Genomic DNA, 19,369 nt, shown 5'->3' on the forward strand with positions numbered 1-19,369 from the left:
AAAAAAAAAAAAAAAAAAAAAAAAAAAAAGAAACAAACCACAAAAGTACCTACCTACACAGTGGTGGCTACTGGAGTGGCCCAGGCTGAACTGGTCACCAGAGGCTGGAGAGGCCAAGGAGCGAAGGAGCAGGAGTAGGAACACAGGAGCCACCTCAAGGATCCTGCACAGGGACTTCATCTCCAAGCTCTCCACCAGAGTCACCACCTGGCTGCAGAGGTGGCCAAGTGAGGAACGCTGAGCGGAGCAATCTTCCCTCTCTCCTCCTCTTCCCCTTTGTCACCCCTCCCCCCACTTTTCAATAAGTGTGAAGCAAATGAAACCCCACAGGAACACGGAGAGACACGACTCAGTAATCTGAGAGAGCTACAGAGTCTGGGTCTGGGAAGAGCTGGAGGGAGTCTTGCATGTGCAGTTCTGAGCTAAAAATTGCAGGGTAAAGGAAAAGTCCGAGTTTCACAGGGTAGCAACGGCACTTCCGACTTCCCCAGCTGAAGTCAGTGGTCATAAACTGTCGGGCTCACTCTGTGGATCTGCTCAGGAGGCTCTTCCCCTTTCACTCTTGCCAAACAAAACCAAGTAAAATTAAAATTGAAGGAGAGAAAAACCCACTACAAGCATGTTGCCCTGTAGTAAGGTGATCACAGAGCCCACGTAGTGTAGAAATTATACCTCATTATACTCACAGCTTATTCTGTTTTGCTTTAAAGGGCTTTGTATAGTGAAGTCAGGTTTTTTTGCTTTGTTTTTAAGAAAATTTCTGGACAAGTAGCTACTTGGCTCTAGAGAAGTTGGCTTATTCCTCAAAGGGTCGAGTTTTCTCAAGGTCTTTCATTTGGTGTGCAGAGCATAAGGGCAGTCAGTAGGACTGGATTTTACATGAAGCAAGCAAAAAAGAAGGGTTAGAATTAGTCAACTCATATTTACTTTAATATTTACTTGAGCGAACTGCATCTGTATTCCCAGGATCTCAAAGTACATTAATATTTCTTTTTTTTTCTTTTTTATTGAGGTTATTAGTACAATCTAGGTATACAAATACAGTTACATTCATCATTGGGATTCTGTACCTTTACATAATAGGTCTTGATTCTCATTTTTCCCCTTGTCCCTGCCCTCTCTCCACCCCCTCCTCCCCTCCCCATTTACAAACACTTTATTTCCATTTTTTCAGTTTCTCATATTTTTTTCCTCTCCCGTATTACCTTTTCCCACCCTTCCCACTTTCCCTACACCTTTAGCCCTTTACTTCCTATTTAACATTATTAATTGTCTCATTAGGATCCTGTGTACTATTATAGTTTTTCACACCAAAGAAACTATTAGGTATTTCAGTTAAAGAAATCTCTGTATGAACATTAAAAATAGGGAATCCTAAAATAAAACTAAAAAGGAAAGTAAAAGAGAAAAGGCAATGATGTAACATTAAAATAATCCTTAATTCTGGAGATGAAAATCGTCCCTGAACATATGTAAATTGCCTCTCGCTCTTATAGTCTAATCTTATTATTTTTTCATTATTTAGAGAATACTTTATTAGTTTCTGTAATCAAACCCACGTAGATATGACCTTACATATTTAGTACGACGTGTTACCCCTGTACACATGGAAAAATAAAATAAAATAAATTAACAATTCTAGACCAATATGGTTGTCCATTTCTGTACAATGCCAAGTCAACACAGTAAATTGGGATGACTTTTTCCAAAGTTGGCAGCACCGTTAAAGTTTCCCAAAATTCAATTTATATGTGTGTGTGTGTGTGTGTGTGTGTATATATATATATATGTATATATATATATATATGGACTAATAATAGTATGTTATGCATTGATAGCAGCAACAGCTTTTCCAGGTTCTGCAGTCATCTGAACAAAATTATAGACATTCAGCACATTCCATTAAAAAAAAAAACCAAAGAAAAGAATAATATCCAGACAACAGCAATGTTCTGTTGCTGCTGTGGTATCTGGCACCATTTTTTCTATTAGCCTCTTAATCATCATCTGGAAAGAGAACATTCTAGAGTAATATCTTTAAATGTAGCTCTGATAAAGCACGGTCCCTACTATGTATCATAAAGCAGGTACTAGATATTTTACATTCATAGAGGTATGATACAGTACTGTCCTACAACAATAATACTAGATTCAGTTTTGGTTTGAAATTTGCTTTGTCTGCAAATAAGATTGCTACCCCTGTTCTTTTCTGGGCTCCTGTCAAATGGAGAATTGTTTTCTATCTTTTCACTTTCAGTCTATGGGCTTCTTTTTGCACTAGGTGTGTTTCTTGTATACAACATATTATTGGATTTTGCTTCTTATTCCATTTTGCCAGTCTATTTCTCTTGATTGGTGAATTGAGGCTATTGACATTGCTGGTTATAACTGATGTGTACTGACTTATTATTGACATGTTATTGGCCTTTTGTTGACTCTTTTTAATGTTTCACCTTCTCCTTTTAATTTCTTGCCTTGCCTATTTGATTTGCTCTGTTGGGCCTCTTGCTGTTGTTGCCTTCATTGTCTTTTTCTAGGATCTTGTTTAGAATTGCTTGTAGTGCTGGTTTGGTATTCATGTAGTTTCTCAAATGTTCTTTGTCTTGGAAGTGTCTTATTTCCCCCTCCATTTTGAAATAGAGTTTTGCTGGATACATCAGTCTAGGTTGGAGGTTGTTCTCTTTTAGTACTTGAAATATCTCATTACAGGCTCTCCTACATTAATATTTCTTACCCGTGGGTGATTTTGTCTGTTTCTAAGAGGCTTCTTTTCTGCTTTGAAGGTGACAATAAAACACTGTTTCTTATGGAGAAGGGGGAAAAAACCTGAAAAGGATCATAGATAAAGAAAAGGCATTTAATCTAAATGCTTTGTTCTAAAATAAGATACGGCAAAGTCATGTGCCATTCTCAGACAAGACCAGAGGACAAGGCCAAAGTACCACAGAGTAGATAAGAGATCATGCAGTTCTTTCTGTCCCTGCTTAGGCCTCAAAAAGCTCATTATATACTGTGACATATTAGGGATGCTATCTAAATTGGCAGCCTTTCTTTAAAGACTAGAATTTTAAGTAGCAGATAAAGTTCTAGAATCCTATCCTTTCCACAGTGCATGAAACATCAGTTTTTGTGGTTTGAAGATTTTCCAGGCAGGCATTTATCTTACCAAGGTCATGGGCTAAGATCCTCAAACCTGCAGAAGAGAGACACAAATGTGAGTGTTTCTCTCGTTACAGCCCCAGCATAGGTTGGGCCAATGGATATCATGAGTATTTGGATGTCCTTGGTCACCCACGAAACTGTGACTTCCTCTGAGGTGAAGATGCTGCTGCTTCAGATCTTGACTCTGTGACCAAAGGAAGCTTTGGGGACCTCTAGGACCATTACAGGAATGGGGCCTAGACTTTGAAGTTCTGGAATCTTCCTGAAGAGGTTGAATATTGGAGTAATGATGACAAAAGGGCCCGTGTTCCAGCTGTGTATCTACTACTTACCCCTGAGTAACATAAACTTTCTCCCCTCAGCATCCTCATTTTGTGGGGATAATGATAACACCTGCCTCATGGGGGTGCAGGAAGGACTCAGGTAGATGACATATCAAAGGATGAAGCAATGCGAATGACAAGAAGCACGTGTCTGTCAATCAGAGCTCCAGCTCTTTCCCAGCAGGGGTGTAATGGCACCGATGCCCTTCCAGGGAAGTCTAAGAACATGGCGGTTGCGAGGCAATATGTAATATAGGGAGATGCTGCGGGCACAACGGGCAGGATTTATGGAATACTTTCTCTGTGCCTGGTGAAACTCCAGGTATACATGATGTAGTTCGTGTAACCCGGAGATTGGCGAGGAATCTCCTGAGGGCTCATGAAAGAGCATGCTGTACAGGCTCTGGGTTCCCCAAGAACTCCATGTGGTGGATGTCCAGCTGTGAGCAAGTCAGGGAAATCTTGGGCTCAGGGGAATTTCTTAGTGGAAGGCTGTGCCCATGTTTATGATCTTCATCCTGCCTATGTGAGCCAGGAGGTTTCACCCAGAGCCATCCCGGGGGCAAATGAGTCCTGAGAAGCTCTGCCATGCTCCAATTTGGGGACAGCCACAGTGAGCACCCAACTTAGCTGAGCAGCCCCCTGGCCATGTCTGGGGGTGAGATTCTTCTCCTGGAAAAGGAGACGAGATGATCTGCATCATCGCATACACTGTGGTAGTACCTGGCAGAATGGGTTTTGAGGAATGAAAGCACTTTAAATGCTTGGAGGATGCAGGTCTACTTGACAAGATCAGAAGAGCAACAGAGAAACAAGGAAGTGGTTTTGCCCACAGAGGCTACTGCTAAGGAAACCTCAATCCCCTCACCAGGCTGCCCCTACACCACTTGCATATATTTCCTGTCCCTCAGGCTGCCATTTCTCCCAGCGGGGCTGCCTTTGTTCATGGAGCACTGAGTGTTGATGACTGAGGATCTCTGAATACCCCACTGGAAGGCCTGGGCCCAGGTGGGAGGCAGGTTTGTGACAACATGTTAGACCCTGTATGATGTCCCCACAGGACCCTTGCTGTCAGACACTACAAATTTGATTTTCTCAAAAATCTATTCTTGAGAATGAAATTTCCTTCTTGAAGCATTTTTGTTATTTCGTCCAGAGAGCCCTGATTCATGCCACAGCTTTTCTCTCTGCTGCAGGAGGCCGAGGACTGATGGCCTCTCAACATCACCCCTGTGGTCTGGCTGCTCTGTATGAATACACCTGCTTCCTGATTACCTTTTGACTTTCATTGGCCTGGACCAGCTCATGCACAGCAAGTTCCTTAATCAGAAAATAGGAATAGAAATAGAAAAACTCTTGAGTGACAGAAGAGAGAGTAAAATCCGATGGAGCTGCAAAGGCCCTACCGTCCTGGCTTGATCCTCTTTGATGCCTAAGTTCATACTGCCCTCTCCTTGCCCCTGGCCCCCCAGGATTGTCAGCTGCAAATCTTGTTCTGTCCTTCTGACCTACTTAACAAGACCCTTTGCAGCCTTCCTTATTCTAGCCTCCTTCTCTTGTTCCTGGAACCTTGGCTCTCTGCTACGGAAGTGGCTGATTAGCCCACAACCAGGAAGCATGTGAGCTGCTTCAAAATAGTTCTGGGTCAGGATGGGGAAACTGTTGTAGCTTTACCACTTTGTATGTGCCCGGGGAAACCCGTGTCACCTCCCTAATTATAGTGCCCACTTCAGCAGCACATGTACCTCTCTGATTATCAGTTTATTTAGCTATAAAATGAAGGATATAGTGCTACTATTATAGGAGCGTTGTGAGGATTAAAGAGACAACACGAGTGGAGAAACATTAACAGTAAATGCTATATAAGCTTAAAGCTGGTCATGAGAAATGAGAAATGTCTCAGGTGATTTATTTGTCAATAACTCTGATCTGATCCTTACACGCATGTATTGAAATGTCGCACTGTAAAGCATTTTTTCTTTTTTTTTTTTTGGTACCAAGGATCGAATTCAGGACCTTGCACTTGTGAGGCAGGTAGTGGAACCACTGAGCTAAATCCCTGGCCCCAAATAAGAGTATTTTTAAAGTTCAAAGCTAACAATGAATTCACGTGATCTTTGTCATGGTAATGGTTGTGCGTATGCATCACTGTATCTATTATCTTGGAAGATTTAATGAATTTGTTTTAGAAACATGGGCACACAGATACAAAGGAACAAAACGCTGCAGGACTGACATGGCAGGTTTTTAATAACGGGAAAGGATTTTCCTGCTTGGAAGGAGCATTCTTACTGTATATGTTTAAAAACCATCACTTGTGGCTATGGCTGCTGGTGGAAGAGTGTGGAGACCAAGGGATCCCTCCTTAAGAGATGCAGGGGAAGAGCCAGGGCCCTCCAGGCATTTTTGATGCAGCAGTGGATAACACACTGACCAGCCAGCAATGGGATCTCAGTTCCATGCAGCTCTAAACACTTATTCACACACTTTGAAGTTCAGGAGCTTTTTAGAGAGACACGCACATCTCTTAAGAATGGGAGTTTTGTGACACTTTTATTCGATCTTCAGAAATATATACATCAGACAAAGTTTGTCACTGGTAACTCCAACTGTCTTCTAGACAGAATGAATTCTATTAGGCAGAATTTCTTTTGTCTTCTGGCACCTGGTATCTTCAGCAAAGGACCTGTGGCCAGTGAACCGCTGTTTATATGTAAGGTAGAAACATGTTGAGTTACCAGTGACAGACTTTGTCTGATGTGTATATTTCTGAATATTGAATAAAAGATACAAGAAGTAGAGAGAGAAGGAAGAGGGGGAAGAGGGAATAGACAAGACAGTGGGTTCTTCTGACTCAGGTGCTATGAGAGAATTTGTAGCAGGTGGGTTGGCAAAAAGCCCAGCACTAATAAGAAAGTCGGATGGATTGTAAGCTTGCTGCACAGGAGAGGGGTGATACTTTGCCAAGATCCTGCTGCATTTTTGTGGAAACAATGAGTTTGAGTTCCATGTTGGACTCAGAGCAAGGCAGAGCTAATAAGAGCAGAGGTGGAGACCATGTGAATATCCATTCTAGGGACTCACAGGGACCTTAAGGAGGGCTTTGGGCTCCCGTATATTATACTTTCATGGGGAGTGAGCTTAACCACCTTTACTTAGGTCTCTAAGGTACAGTTAGTTTGATTGCACCTAACCAAATTAAACAAAGTATGGATTAAGAAAGCATAAAATTCTTTTGTTCATTTGCTAATTTGTCATTCATACTTAAGAAAAAGCAATCTGAAGGTAGGCAGTTCAGGATTAGTATGTCCTTAAGATCAGCTGAAGGTCTAAAGTGACTGCTAAAACTCCAGTCATCATGTTATGTTCCAGGCCTGCAGTAGAAGGAAGCAGAGGAAAGCTAGTAGAGCTCACTCACACCCTCCTTTGGGAGGAGACTCCCCCAAAATTTCCTCCAACATTTCTGCTTGCATCTCATCTCATTGGACACAGCTGGTTGTAAAGCATGCTAAGAAATAGAGTCAGATGTTCACTTCTAGCTGCAAGGGAAGCTGGGACATGTAGTCTTTATTCTGTTGGCAATATGCTTAGCAAAAAATATTTAGGGCTTTGAAAAGGGGCGGGGATGGGATATTGGGAGTGAAGTGTCCACTATGGGTATCTTCTGTAAGTACATGTTTGTGTTTTTCTTAATTAAATGTGTCCCATCACATATTATGAGGTTTGGAAGGAGAGAGGAGGCACATGGTTATTCCTACTCCTTCCACTGGGATTTTCTGTAAACTCTGGAAACACAGGTGTCCCCTAAAGGAATCTTTCCCATCCCCCTTGTCCTGAGTTGCTTCAGCTGAGACTTCACTGGGACAATCTAGGCTGTGGTCATGGGGGCAAATGTCGGTAAGACAGGCTCCTGCATTATTGATCCTTTATAGCTAGAGTTTTTAAAATTAAAAACCTCTTCTGGGGGTACTTTCATGGAGGAAGCCCAAGAAAAAATTCAGTAGGCTGGAAATTAAACATGAATGAAGAATGCTAAAAATGATTTCATATTTCAGGGGATGATGGAGCACAACCGTTGTTGTGAGGAATCCTAATGTTATGTTCTCATCTGGGGCCATGCTGGTTGGTTGAGCTGAGGGATGAAGTGGCTACACAAACAGCAATGTGAGAACTTGCCTCTGCTTCACTCACAGAGCCGATTTCACTGTGTGGGTGGGAGGGATTCACTCCTTTGCTGTTTCTGAGGTTCATGTAAGATTGCACTATTTTATTACAGGCTGTGTTGCAGGGCCCATGTTAGGATTGACGACCCCTCCCCGATAGCCCATGTTGTGTTGGGAATTAGGAAAGGAGAATGAGGAGGCCAGGAAGTTGCCCTTACAAGGTGGAATCCACATCCACAGCAAAATATCTTCCTGGTGTTTCCAGTGGGAGGGGATGGGAAGAAGGGAGGGTGTAGCTCATAAGTTGGTGTTGATTTGGAAAAATCTGTAACTAGCCCAAATATACTCCTACGTGACCTCATGTTAAACAATATGAGCTCAAATGGTGTGGTGGCCCATGCCTGTAATACCAGCTACTCAGGAGACTGAGGCAGGGGGATTGTAAGTTTGAAACCAGTCTGGACAATTTAGAGAGATGCTGTCTGAAAATAAGAAATACAAGGGCCGGGGATGTAGCTCAGGGGTAGAGAACCCCTAGGTTCAGTTTCCATTAACAAAAATACATTAATATAGGATCTTAAATGGGAAAAAAAGCTACAGAAACACAATTAAGGAAGAGGATTAAAGTGAGCATAAAAAGTCATCTTAGCCTAAAACACAATGGATCACATCGCTAACAGCTTAAGCCCTGTCATAGCTCCCCTCTGTGCATCAAGTGGGGAGTGAAGGACTCAGAAATCCTCCCAGAATTCTTCACCATCTCCTTGGCCATGTGTCTAGTCACCTTCCCATGTGCCCTGCATTCTGCCCACACAAAATCACCTGTGACGTCCCCAGTTATGCCCAGATGTTCATGCCCCAGTGCCTTGGCACAAGCTTGGGCCTGCCTCAAATGCCTTTCTCCTTATCTTGCTGGAGAAACTCAGAAGCCCTCCCTGTTCCTTCAAGGAGCAAGTATTGGCTCCATCCACAGTGTTCTCCTGGATACTTTGGTGCTAGTGTGCCCATCTGTGCCCTACCCTGGGGACCCTGGAGCACAGGCAATTAAGCACCATTCCTGTATAGTGTGTGCCCGACTCACCAGATATACAGTAACTGTTCATGGGGAAGAAACAAATGCATAAGATAGAACAGAAGGAGAAAATGTGTCAGATCAAAGCAACATGGTGGAGTAGACAAAAGCATCCCTTGGATTTTCTGTAACAGGAAGTCACTCAGGGCAGTTACTGGGGCTCAAGTGCTCAATCCTAACACAAAGACGGCGGTGTCAGCCTTGGCCAGCCAAGGGTGCAGCCAGGGCTGAGCCTGATTCAAAAGCAGCCCCACTGCTGGGAGGAAGCAAACCAGAAGTCAGCTTGTGAGGCTTCCAGGGGGAAAGAACCAAGTCCTGCAATTTCCTCCAGATCTGTCACGATTTCCGATGTTCGATTTTTGCAATAAGATGACAAATTTCACTTCCCTGAGGCTTAGAGCCTGACTCAGCCCTGGGGAGTGGAGAGGCAGCTCTAGTGTTACTTTGCAGAGGTCAGACGCTGAGGGAGTGCTGCTCTGAGGAGTATTAAGGGAATGTACCTCCACATCCCTGTCACCAGCTGGGGGAGAAGCCCCTAGAGGCCTCAGGCCCCATCAGTGGCTCCCAGATGCATGAACGGCCCCTGGCTGGGGCTGATAGCTTTGTGCCATGATTTGGGAGAAGTGTCAGGAAGAGGAGAAGCGCCAACTTACATGTAGACAACAGAGCTAGCTGAGGGCAGTGTGCAATGCACTTTGGTTTCCTGCTTGGAGGGGTTGGGTGGGTGGGGAATTTGTCTGCAGTGAATGGCATTTTTCTTTTGCACCAACACCCCAAAGAGCACTTTTGAAAATGACTTTCTGCCATAGTACACTTCCTTTCACTGTACAGAGTTTTAGAAGATGTGTGTGTCCATTGTCAACGACACAAAGCAGGGTACCTGTTAGAGTGGTAAGGGCAGGTCTGAAGCAGTGATCACTCTTCCAACAGGGAAGAGTTCAGTATAAATGGAATTCACTTTCCATCTGTCTCCAGGCTGTTGGGTTGCACTGGGGCATTTTTAAAGGAGGAGGTGGGAACAGAGGGGTAAGTGCAGCTTACACCAAGGGCAGGTGGGGCTGGTCCAGGTGCAGCGCCTCTGGTTCTTGGGAGAAATGACAGCTTCGGTAACAAATGGCATGGGAGAAGCAGGTAATCAGCGCAGGAGATCGAAACCAGACCCAGATCTTTCACCCTGTGCTAACATCAAAGCAGAATGGATAAAAAAAACTCAGGATATTAAAACAGAAACTTTGGAAGAGCTGGAGGATGATACAAGGGAAACACTTGAAGCCATAGGTGCAGGTGAGCACTTCCTGGACAGAGCTCTAATAGCGCAGGAAATATTACCAAGAATCAACAAGAAGACTACATCAAATTAAAAAGCTAACTGGTGATTCTTGTGGTCAAGTTCCTTCCCTCATCCGAGAGTGGGAGATAAGCTGTTGGTTGACATCAACAAAAAATTCTTTCAGCAGCCTAGTTTTCTCAGACAAGTGGAGATTAAGGGAGGCTACCTAGGGATATATATGTCCTTGAGCTGTGAGAAATCACATTAGTGTTTGTTTAAATTACTTTTTCTAGTACTGGGAATTGAGCCTATGGTCTTGGACATGCTGGGCAAGAGTTCTACCCCTGAGCTAAATCTCCAATCCTTTTTTATTTTATTTCGAGAAGGGTCTTACTAATTTTCTTACGGTTGGCCTCGAACTTACAATCTTCTTGTCTCAGCTTCCCAAGTAGCTGGGATTACAGGCATGCACAACTATGCCCAGCCTTTGTTTAAGTCATTTTAGGCCAAGGTGGAGTTCTAATTAGCAAGGGTTCTCAGAGGTGCCTGGCTAAATTTGGTGAAGGAGAGACTCATCACTGTATATGCATATGTTGGAATAAAGACTTGAGGCTGATCTTGAATTCTTTGACACTCCCTCCAGGGAGAGAGAATGTTTATTTGCTCTTCTCTTGAATCTGGTTTAGTCTGAGACTGCATCACTGAATTAGTACCAGGCCTGATCTATAAGAGAACTAGATATTTCTGCTTTAGTCTCATGCAGCCTAAACTTCCATGCAGGCAGTGTGTGGCAGGGGTCACCAACTGACCCCCAAGATTGCCTGGAGAGGTAAGCAGGCCCTGCCTACCCTGGGTCTGGCTGTCCCTGCAAGGCTCCTGGGATGTGGCTGAGCCCAACCTTGACATTCCGCACCAGCATCAAGCCATCTCTGAACCTCCAGAAGCGTGGCCAGGTGAGCTCTGACAACACAAAAGAAAATGAAATGGTGGTTTTTAAAGCCCTTAAATTTGGGGTTATTTGTATGTGACAGTAGATTGTGGGAAGGGGACAGGAGAGCGGAGATTGGGATCTGCACATCCAGGTTGTTAGGGGTTTTGGCAGATTCAACCTACTTCCTTGGTGTGGTGCCCGAGGAAGGACTGGAGCTCTTCATTTTATATCACGCCAACCCCAAAGCACTGGGCTTTTCTAATCATCAGACATGACTGCCACATGTCTCAGTGAGGTGACAACCTGGATAGGACCACATAAGACCTTCAGACATAAAGGGCTTCAAATAGGGGCATGGGTCCTATTTCTTTGGTTTTGCCTTTCCAGTCTTCTGATAATACTCACACTGCTTGTTTGGGAATGTGGTTTGCTACTGTGATGGGAGAGGAATGGGAACCATGCAGAGGTGATAAGGTCCCTCATCCAGGGCTCATACATGTGTCACAGCTGGAGTGGGAATGGGCAGTTACCCTTTCCGTGCCATGGGGTTGACACAGTCTTAACAGAGCTGAGAGGTGAGGTTGGCATCTGCCTTGATCCCAGTTTTTCCAGAGCACAAGGAGGCTGTGACTCCTGAACCCCATGGGAGCAGGTGACGAGAAGACAGTTTTACAGACACCGGTGCTTGGAGAGTGCAAGAGGGCTGGTCTCCAGCAAAGTCCAGGATGGAAGCCAATTCTTCTGGCATTTCCTTTCAGTTCCTTCAAACGTCCTTGTTCCCCACATCTTCCTTTTAAGAGACCATTATGATATTAGTCACTCACATTTTAATTGAATATGTAGTTTGCAAAAGGATATAAAAGTAAAAAATAATTATTGGTTTAATAGAATTCACACTTCCAAGTACTGTATAATCAGAATACAATAATTTTTCCTTATGATATCCACATAGCTATTAAATTCTACAACTTAAAAGATTATTCAAGGACTGCCCCTTGCTAAGACAATGTCTCCTCTCTTCTGCTTCCATATTTTCAGGCCACAGTTCCCAGAGCAAGGGTTTTGCCACCATTCACAGGGCCAAGTGAAACTGTTACCTTAGACAAGTGTGGATTCGGCTGAGATCTTGGGGCTGATTGAGACCGCCCAGGTGGGTTGCTCCAAGCCCATGTGGGTATGAGTTCCAACTTTGTTATTCATGGCTTTTCTCAGGGAAAAGCTTATAGCCTTCGCCCCAGTTCCCATGTAATATCCCCCAGAACAGGAAGACATGTTGCAGTCCACAGAGGGAGAGTCTGAAGCCAGCATCAGTCTGTCTCAGAGCTTTGGCTTGGGGGAGGTCCCTGCTGGCTCAGTATCCAGGCCTGATGGCTTCTGTTCCCTGTCACACTTTTAGGTCCCCAACTGTGTGACTCCCAGTCCAAACTCTCACACACTAGGAGACTGCCACTAGCCAGTTTTTGCCCTTTCTATGAGCTGAATGACTTCAGTCCCCACCGTGCGGATGGTGTTTGGAGTCTTGCTGGGGTGGCCACTCTCTCAAACCACACTCATATCATACCTGACTGATATGTCACCTGTCACCCGTACCTCTGTGGTTAACCTGGCTTCTGGACTCCCAGAACCGTTTGGTTCCCTGAGCCCTGGGCCATTACCTTCCCTGGTAAGAGCCAGCCTCAGTAGCAGTGTCAGGGCTACCTTAACTTGGTCCAACTTGGTCTTTTCTACCCTCGCTAGTCTAGAAAGATGAAGCCTCTGTGGTTTCACAGCTGAGGTTGTCTAAGTATGTCCTGGGCCTGGAGTAACTTTAGGATGGAATCAGAATTTGGAATCTTTCTAGTTATCCTCTCCTTCCCTAAAAAGGTTGTAAATGTCTATGACTTCTGTAGTAAGACCTGGGGTCTTGGTTATTGGCTTTACATCAACTCTACCCACTCAATTTGCTCTAATTGACAGTGATCTTGTTCTCTGACCCTCATCCCTCTATCTTCTCCTGGAAGTAGAGTCTCTCAAAGACCATCATCCCTACTCAAGAGCCTTCCTTCCTCACTGCCCTGTGGCAGCAGTTCCCTCCTCTCCCAGAGTTCAAGCCAAGAGAGGAAGGGACCCTTGAGGCAGAAGTTTTCTGTACCGAGGCTTGAAGGAGGCCATTTCCCAGCAGGTAGAGCTGTGTAGGTAGGAAAAGCAGCCAGCCAGGACTTTGCTTCAAAGGCTTTGGTGGAGACTTCTTTCCTGTAGGGGGTATGGACAGCTTATGACTGCAGGCTTGATGCGCAAAATTTTAATTTCAGATTTAGAAGCTTTCCTTCTACTCTTTGATGTGAGAAATTGCTTAGACTTCAAAACAGCAGTGCTGTGGATTGAGAGGCTGATTCTGTGGTGGCCTTGCCGCCAGATGAGGATGTAGACAGGACCCATGCAGGGCTTATTCCAGCCACCCCAAAGACAGTCCAGTTAGCACAGGACACCTGTGAGTAGCAACACCCTTGAATTCCACCATGCAGGAAAATAGCTCATTCTCAGCTACCAAAGACAAAACCCCTTCAGCCTGTCATTGGCTGAAAGAAACTTAGATATTTTATTTCCACAGGATCATGCATCCTCAATTATATGGTTATGAATGGAAAGAATCAGGTAATAGTCTTTCCTTCTATTTTATTTCATGGGGGATTATCAAGAAATATGGTGAATGTTTAGATCAAAAATATATTACAGTAAAAGACATACTGTTGCTAGTTCCTCTTAAAAATAAACAAAATACTATGCTTTAAGGGCATTTATCTCATCATCCTTGGAAATGTGTCCTTTACTGCAACGTTTAAAAATTTTAAAATATTCACCATAGTTTTGATCACTCCGTGTATGTAAATTTTTGATGTAAACACAAGGTAATAGTGCATTGATGGAACTCACTGTGCTTCAGTGGACAGTTTCCAGACAGTCAATACTAAAACAATTCTAAGTAAAACTTATAAATTTTTGTTCAATGCTAATATGTGACTTTTAAGTAAAATGAAATACTTTTCTTATTAATGGTAAAAAAAACATTAAAACATCAGCCTACTCTGGGTTCACAGTCTTCATGGGGAACTAGAAAACTCTTTATTGATTAATTTAGTCGATGTACATTGATTGCCTACTGCTGGGCCCTGTTACAGGCATGCAAATGAAGAAAATTTGCATAGATTTCTGCTTTCCGCTGTTGATTTGCTATGTCATGTGGCGAGTTGATTCATTTAAATATGGCTGAATTGCTTTTGTATTTTGTCATTATTCATACGCAGGAGCAGAGATGATACCATGGTCAAAGCCTCTCACTGGGAATCTCAGGAGCCCATTATTCCCAGCTGTCAGGAGGCTGACCTTGCTGCACGGTGTCCTTTGTGTGGGGTCTTAGGTTGGGCCCCAGGGAGGGAATGTGCACTGGTGGTTCCTGTGTGGACTGCAAGCCCACTCCAGGATAAAATGAAGCAACTTCTTGTACAAGAAACTATTGATTTACATCAAGCATCTTCTACTTTATAGAGTCACAGACCACTTTTGACAACATGGTGAAACATCTTTTATAAGACATGTACACAACACAAGCACACTACATTTTACATGTGAAACACATGAGTTTAAAAGAACAACAAGCCCTTGAAACCCACTTATTTATCTTCTAGGGGTTTGTGGGTCCCAGGCAAGAACCTTTGGTCTGGAAGTGCTGCTATTCTCAGGTTCTAGGAAACTTCCATGAACTGACTTTCGCAGGGAACTTACCAACTCGGATGGAAGCAATGTGTGACTCCTGTCACCACTCTCTCAGCGTGGTGATATAAAACCTTCCTGTTGAGCAAGGTCATTGGGGTGAACATTCTGAAGTCCTGGGGCTTAGCTGCTGATGTGGGAAAATCCAGCCCAAGTGATGGGATGCTTTTTTCAAGCCAAATACCACGCACTGGTTTTCGTTTCTGCTTTCCAATTTGTGGCAACAAAACCAAGGTTCCTTTGTGTATTTCCTTTACATATCTGAAAAAAGTCTTTTGTGTAAGTCTGTACTCCTCTTTTTGTCTTTGACAAAATCTGCCGAGCACCACATCTTGGCCATTCGGAGGAAGAACAGATGGATGCTCACCAGGGTGGGTTGTCTCCATTTCCTTGGCTGTGGAGGGAGGATTTTTAGAGGGTACAATGGTGAGGTTAATAAATTCATAGCTCACTGTGGTGACTGTATAATGACTCCCTGAAGATGTTCAGGTCTTAATCCTGGAATCTGTGAACAAGTTACCTTTCATGACAAAACAGATTTTGCTGATATTTACATTACTTCCGGAATCTGGACAACAAAGAGAAGCAGAAGGTCAAAGTAAGAGTAGGAGATGCGAAGTTATCTGGAAGACTGCTTGTCAGTTGTACAGCTTTGTGCTTCTTGATGCCCTCTTCCTCAGTTTCTCCCATTGTAAAATGTGGTTCGTATCATCTGCCCTTTCTTCTTCCTCCTTGTACTTCACAACAGATGGATGTGATATTACAGGAAGTGTTTTATTTTTAGCTTCAAAGTATGGTAAAATGAACTTGTTATCTAAAGTAACAATGAAAGTTTTATGGATTGCTGCCATTGTTTGGAATACCAATGTTCTTTAGACTTTCAGGTAGAAATTAACTAAGCCACTCACTTAGTTAATTCTACTTGAGTATGTTCCATGTGGCAAGCAGGGCTAAGCAAGGAGACCAGAAGTCTGGGAGCCAGGGTGCTGGGATGAACAGAACTTGGAGATAATGTGCACCTGGGTCTGATCCCAGTGTCTGTGGTCAAGTAGGTTAATCTGTCAAACCTTGCTTTCTTCATCTGCAAAATGATTCCAATGACACCTGCCAGGTGAGACTGCTATAAAATATATAAAATAATATATAATGCATAGTATGTGTTAGCTATAAAATATATAAAGCACCAGGGACATAGTAGGCATTTTACATATATATTCAATAGTTGTAATATTTGGGGGCTATTGAAACCCTTCCTCCCTGTGTTTTCATTCAGAGTCTTCCCCAATGACACTATGTCCTCCAGCTTGGTATGGACGAAATACTAGAGGATTCAGCACATAACTCCTTCCATAGACCCTTTTCTTGGCCAGACTTCCTACCCTAGGTAAGGGGAAGGCAGTGACACAGTTTCAGGTCAGACAAAAAGGGAAGGGGAGACCCCTTTGAGAGAGAAAATTCAAGAAAAAGAAAAGATTCAGAGATCTTAGCAGAAGTCAGAGATAATTTCTCTCCCTCTAGGCCAAAACTGAGCATTGTGGGGGTTAGAAAGAGTGAGAGGAGGGTCAGGAACAGGGAAATTTTCATTGCAACTGTGACTTCTGCTTGAGTCCTCGCAGAGGGAAGAAATGTGGTGCAGCAGATTTGGAGGGAGGAACCCTGAATTCACACTCCAAGCTCCCCAGGCTTAGGTGCGGTCTAGAAGGGGGACTCAGATATTTACACATTGCCTGTAGAAGTCCAAGTCAGATGATGACGATGCCACTGGTGAGGTTTGCTATTACAGAGGTAAAGGAGCCTGTACCCATCACGGGGCAGGACAGATCGCCCAGGTTGTGGCATCAGCTAGGGTCAAGGTGGGGCCAATGCTAGGGCGATGACTGCATGGCTAAGATGGAGAGCAGAGGCCATCAGTAAATGAACCAGCTATAAATGCCCACCTCTGAGGCCGGGGTGGTCCAGCTGGTGTCCTCACGGTGTGCAGGGTACTAAAGGACACTGCGGGAATGAAGCAAGAGGAGTCAGAGTCCACTTTCCCAGCATCAGATATCATCCCATTCCCCACACCCAGAGGTCACCTTTAAAAGGAAGGGGTGGGGAATCTGAAAGATTGAACCAGTAGTAGGCGGGGTCTCCCAAGAGACAATACCAATCTCCAGAGACTGAACAATTCCGGATTGATAAGTTTCAAGTGCAACCTCCTTTTACACAATCCACGGGGTAAAAGGAAGATTTTCATCATTAGTAGAAAAGAAGGAAGCCACATCCTACTAATCTAAGCAAGCTGTCAGTGTGTGCAGTTTGATCACAGCAATATGGCGGTAATAAGGAGGGAGGAAGGGATCTGTCTTGTGGGTGACTCAGCTCCGGCCCTTAAGTGACATCTCTTGGTTGGATTTGTGAATGGCTCAAACTAAGGGCCACAAAAGAAGCAGAAGCTGCCAGGAAAGGCAGAGAGCAAAGGGAGGCCGGCTCTGCCCAGGAAGGGCTTTCCCAAGAAAGAGGGTGCAGTCACCCTCAAAGAGGGTGAGCCAGGGAGCATGCTCACCCTAAGGGCATGTGAGGGTCTCCCCAGACATGAAATATATCCCTTCCCCAGGCTCTTCAGGTTGCAAGTTACAGACACCTATGGGAGCTGGTAGGTAAACCCGAATATCAATGGAAAAATGTTGCTCAAACTCAGGGACTCTAAGAACAGAGATCATGGGGTTCAGGGAAGGCACAGGACTGGGCGACCTCATAAAATATCCAAGAAGGGTATCTTTTGTGTTTTACCCCAAGCCTCTGCTTCATCTTCCCCTGGCTTTGGACCACCTTCCCATTCCCACAGGAGGACCCCAAATAGCTCCTGGTTCTCACGTGACAGAGCCAAAGCTTCTGTCTCAGCTAGCTTCCCAGGACGGGCCTCCTTTGCCCCATCACCTCTATCTACAGGGGAAAGGACAGCAAGGGCACAGCGCAGTTCCCAAAGCCACCTGCCAAGCTGCCCAAGAGGGCCTGGCATCCTCCACAGAGCACAGAGAGACTCTAGAGTGAAGGGACGTGGGGGAGGGGTGTGGGCGTGGGCAGAAGCGAGCAGGGACCCACCTCCTTGTGGACTTGGACTTGGGTAAGCCGAGGCAGCACTCTCCTGGCTACGAGTCAGGGAACAGTGTGGATGAGGTGGTTGCAGTCCCACTCCACACAACGCCCTCACTCTTTCATTGTTTGATCTTAAAAGAATGAAGTGGTGGAGGATGTACCCAGCACTGCGGGTGGCTGAGGCAGGAGGACTGCAATTTGGAGCCCAACCTGGGTAACATAGCAACTTAGACCCTGCCTCAGAATGAAGTAAATAAATAAATAAATAAATAAATAAATAAATTTACGAAAAGGCTAGAGATGTAGCTCAGAGCAAAGGATGTGGATTCAATCCCCAGTACCACACACACAAAAAGGCGGAGAAGAAAGGAGAAGGGGAGAGGGAGAAGGAGAGAGAGAAGAGGAAATGAAATGGAATAAAACTGTCTGTAAGAAGAAGGAACAAATAGTGAGGATGTTGCTCAAAGGCAAAAAATTGGTTAACCACTATTCACTGCATTTCACAACAGATGCTGGTGCCAATTTTCTCACAACTCCTTAATGAGTCTTGAGGGAAAAATGGTATAATTTTACCATCATTTTGACTGCTTTATTCTCAGGCCAGCCTGAAGAGTTTCTCATGATGTTTAGTTATATATTTTTGTAAGAAGCTTATATAAGTAAAAGTGTAAGTACTGGGGTGTCCAGTATGGCATTTGAGGAACTAGAGGCAAGGCTAAGGAAAAGGGGAGAGCAAGGGAAAAGTGGCCAGAAAGAGTGGCTTTGCTGAAATCCCCAATGAAGACAGTGAAGAGAGCTGGCTGTTAGCATCACGTATAACTAGACATTTAGGGACACCCTGAGGTGTGAGGCCACCTGAGAAACACCTGTTGCCCACAAAGTTGGGGTTGTTACTGCTGCGCAAGGAGGAGGGGTGCACACTATGGGGAACTCAGGGCTGTCCCCAAAGCAGGGACTGGGGAGAGGTGCTCAGTAAGGCCAGGGGCTTGCAGTTAATAATAGGAAGTTCTTAGCACAGTTTTATCAGGTTTTGTAAACCAGAGAGTTCTTGAAAGAGCAAGCGATCTTATCTTTAGGACATATGAGTCCGTGTGGAGTTACCCATAGGTCAGTTTTTCTGTGGCCCAATTTTGGAAGAAATGGGTCTACTGTTTCCAGCTCAGGAGCTCCATCTCCCGTGGCACCCACCTTGGTGTGATCTGGCTCGATTGACCCGTTTTGTGAGTGAGCTCATGTTTTGAAAGTTACAACTTCCGTCTCAACTATTCTCTCCTCAGTCCTCTGGTTTGGCTCCCAGAGGGGTCCTGCTACGTCTAGTCAGTATTTTTCTGTTTTGTAGCTATGGTGATTCTTCTGTTGTGATCCAGGTGGGACTGAAAGAGACCTTAAACCAAACAACCTCCTGAAAGATGCCTTCTTCTGTTTGCAAAGGAGAGTTGGGGACAACGCTCACTCCCAGAAACTCAGTGCTTAGTCATTCATGTCAATTGATCGATCCTCCTGCTGGACTGGTTGCTTAATTGTGTGTGGCGGATGTTCTGTGGCTTAGATTTACCAAGCAATTCAGCTCAAAATGACAGTATAGAGGACATATTATGAGTTCCAAGAATTATCCTCTCC

At 44.4% G+C, this 19,369-nt stretch overlaps 1 protein-coding gene across 1 annotated transcript in view; it reads right to left on the reverse strand.

The window, feature by feature from the left end:
• Positions 1-346, reverse strand: part of Aoah (acyloxyacyl hydrolase) — a 201,426-nt gene extending 201,080 nt beyond the window's left edge. The window contains exons 1-2 of the mRNA XM_033764834.1: positions 329-346; positions 54-211 (exon numbers count right to left, since the gene is read on the reverse strand). Coding sequence (XP_033620725.1) covers positions 54-180 — 127 coding nt within the window. The 5' untranslated portion in view covers positions 181-211; positions 329-346. The remainder of the gene's footprint in view (positions 1-53; positions 212-328) is intronic.
• Between the last annotated feature and the right edge of the window lie 19,023 nt (positions 347-19,369).

This window comes from Fukomys damarensis, unplaced genomic scaffold (assembly GCF_012274545.1).
Source record: "Fukomys damarensis isolate Sample0158 unplaced genomic scaffold, DMR_v1.0_HiC HiC_scaffold_17, whole genome shotgun sequence".
Taxonomy (NCBI): Eukaryota; Metazoa; Chordata; class Mammalia; order Rodentia; family Bathyergidae; genus Fukomys; species Fukomys damarensis.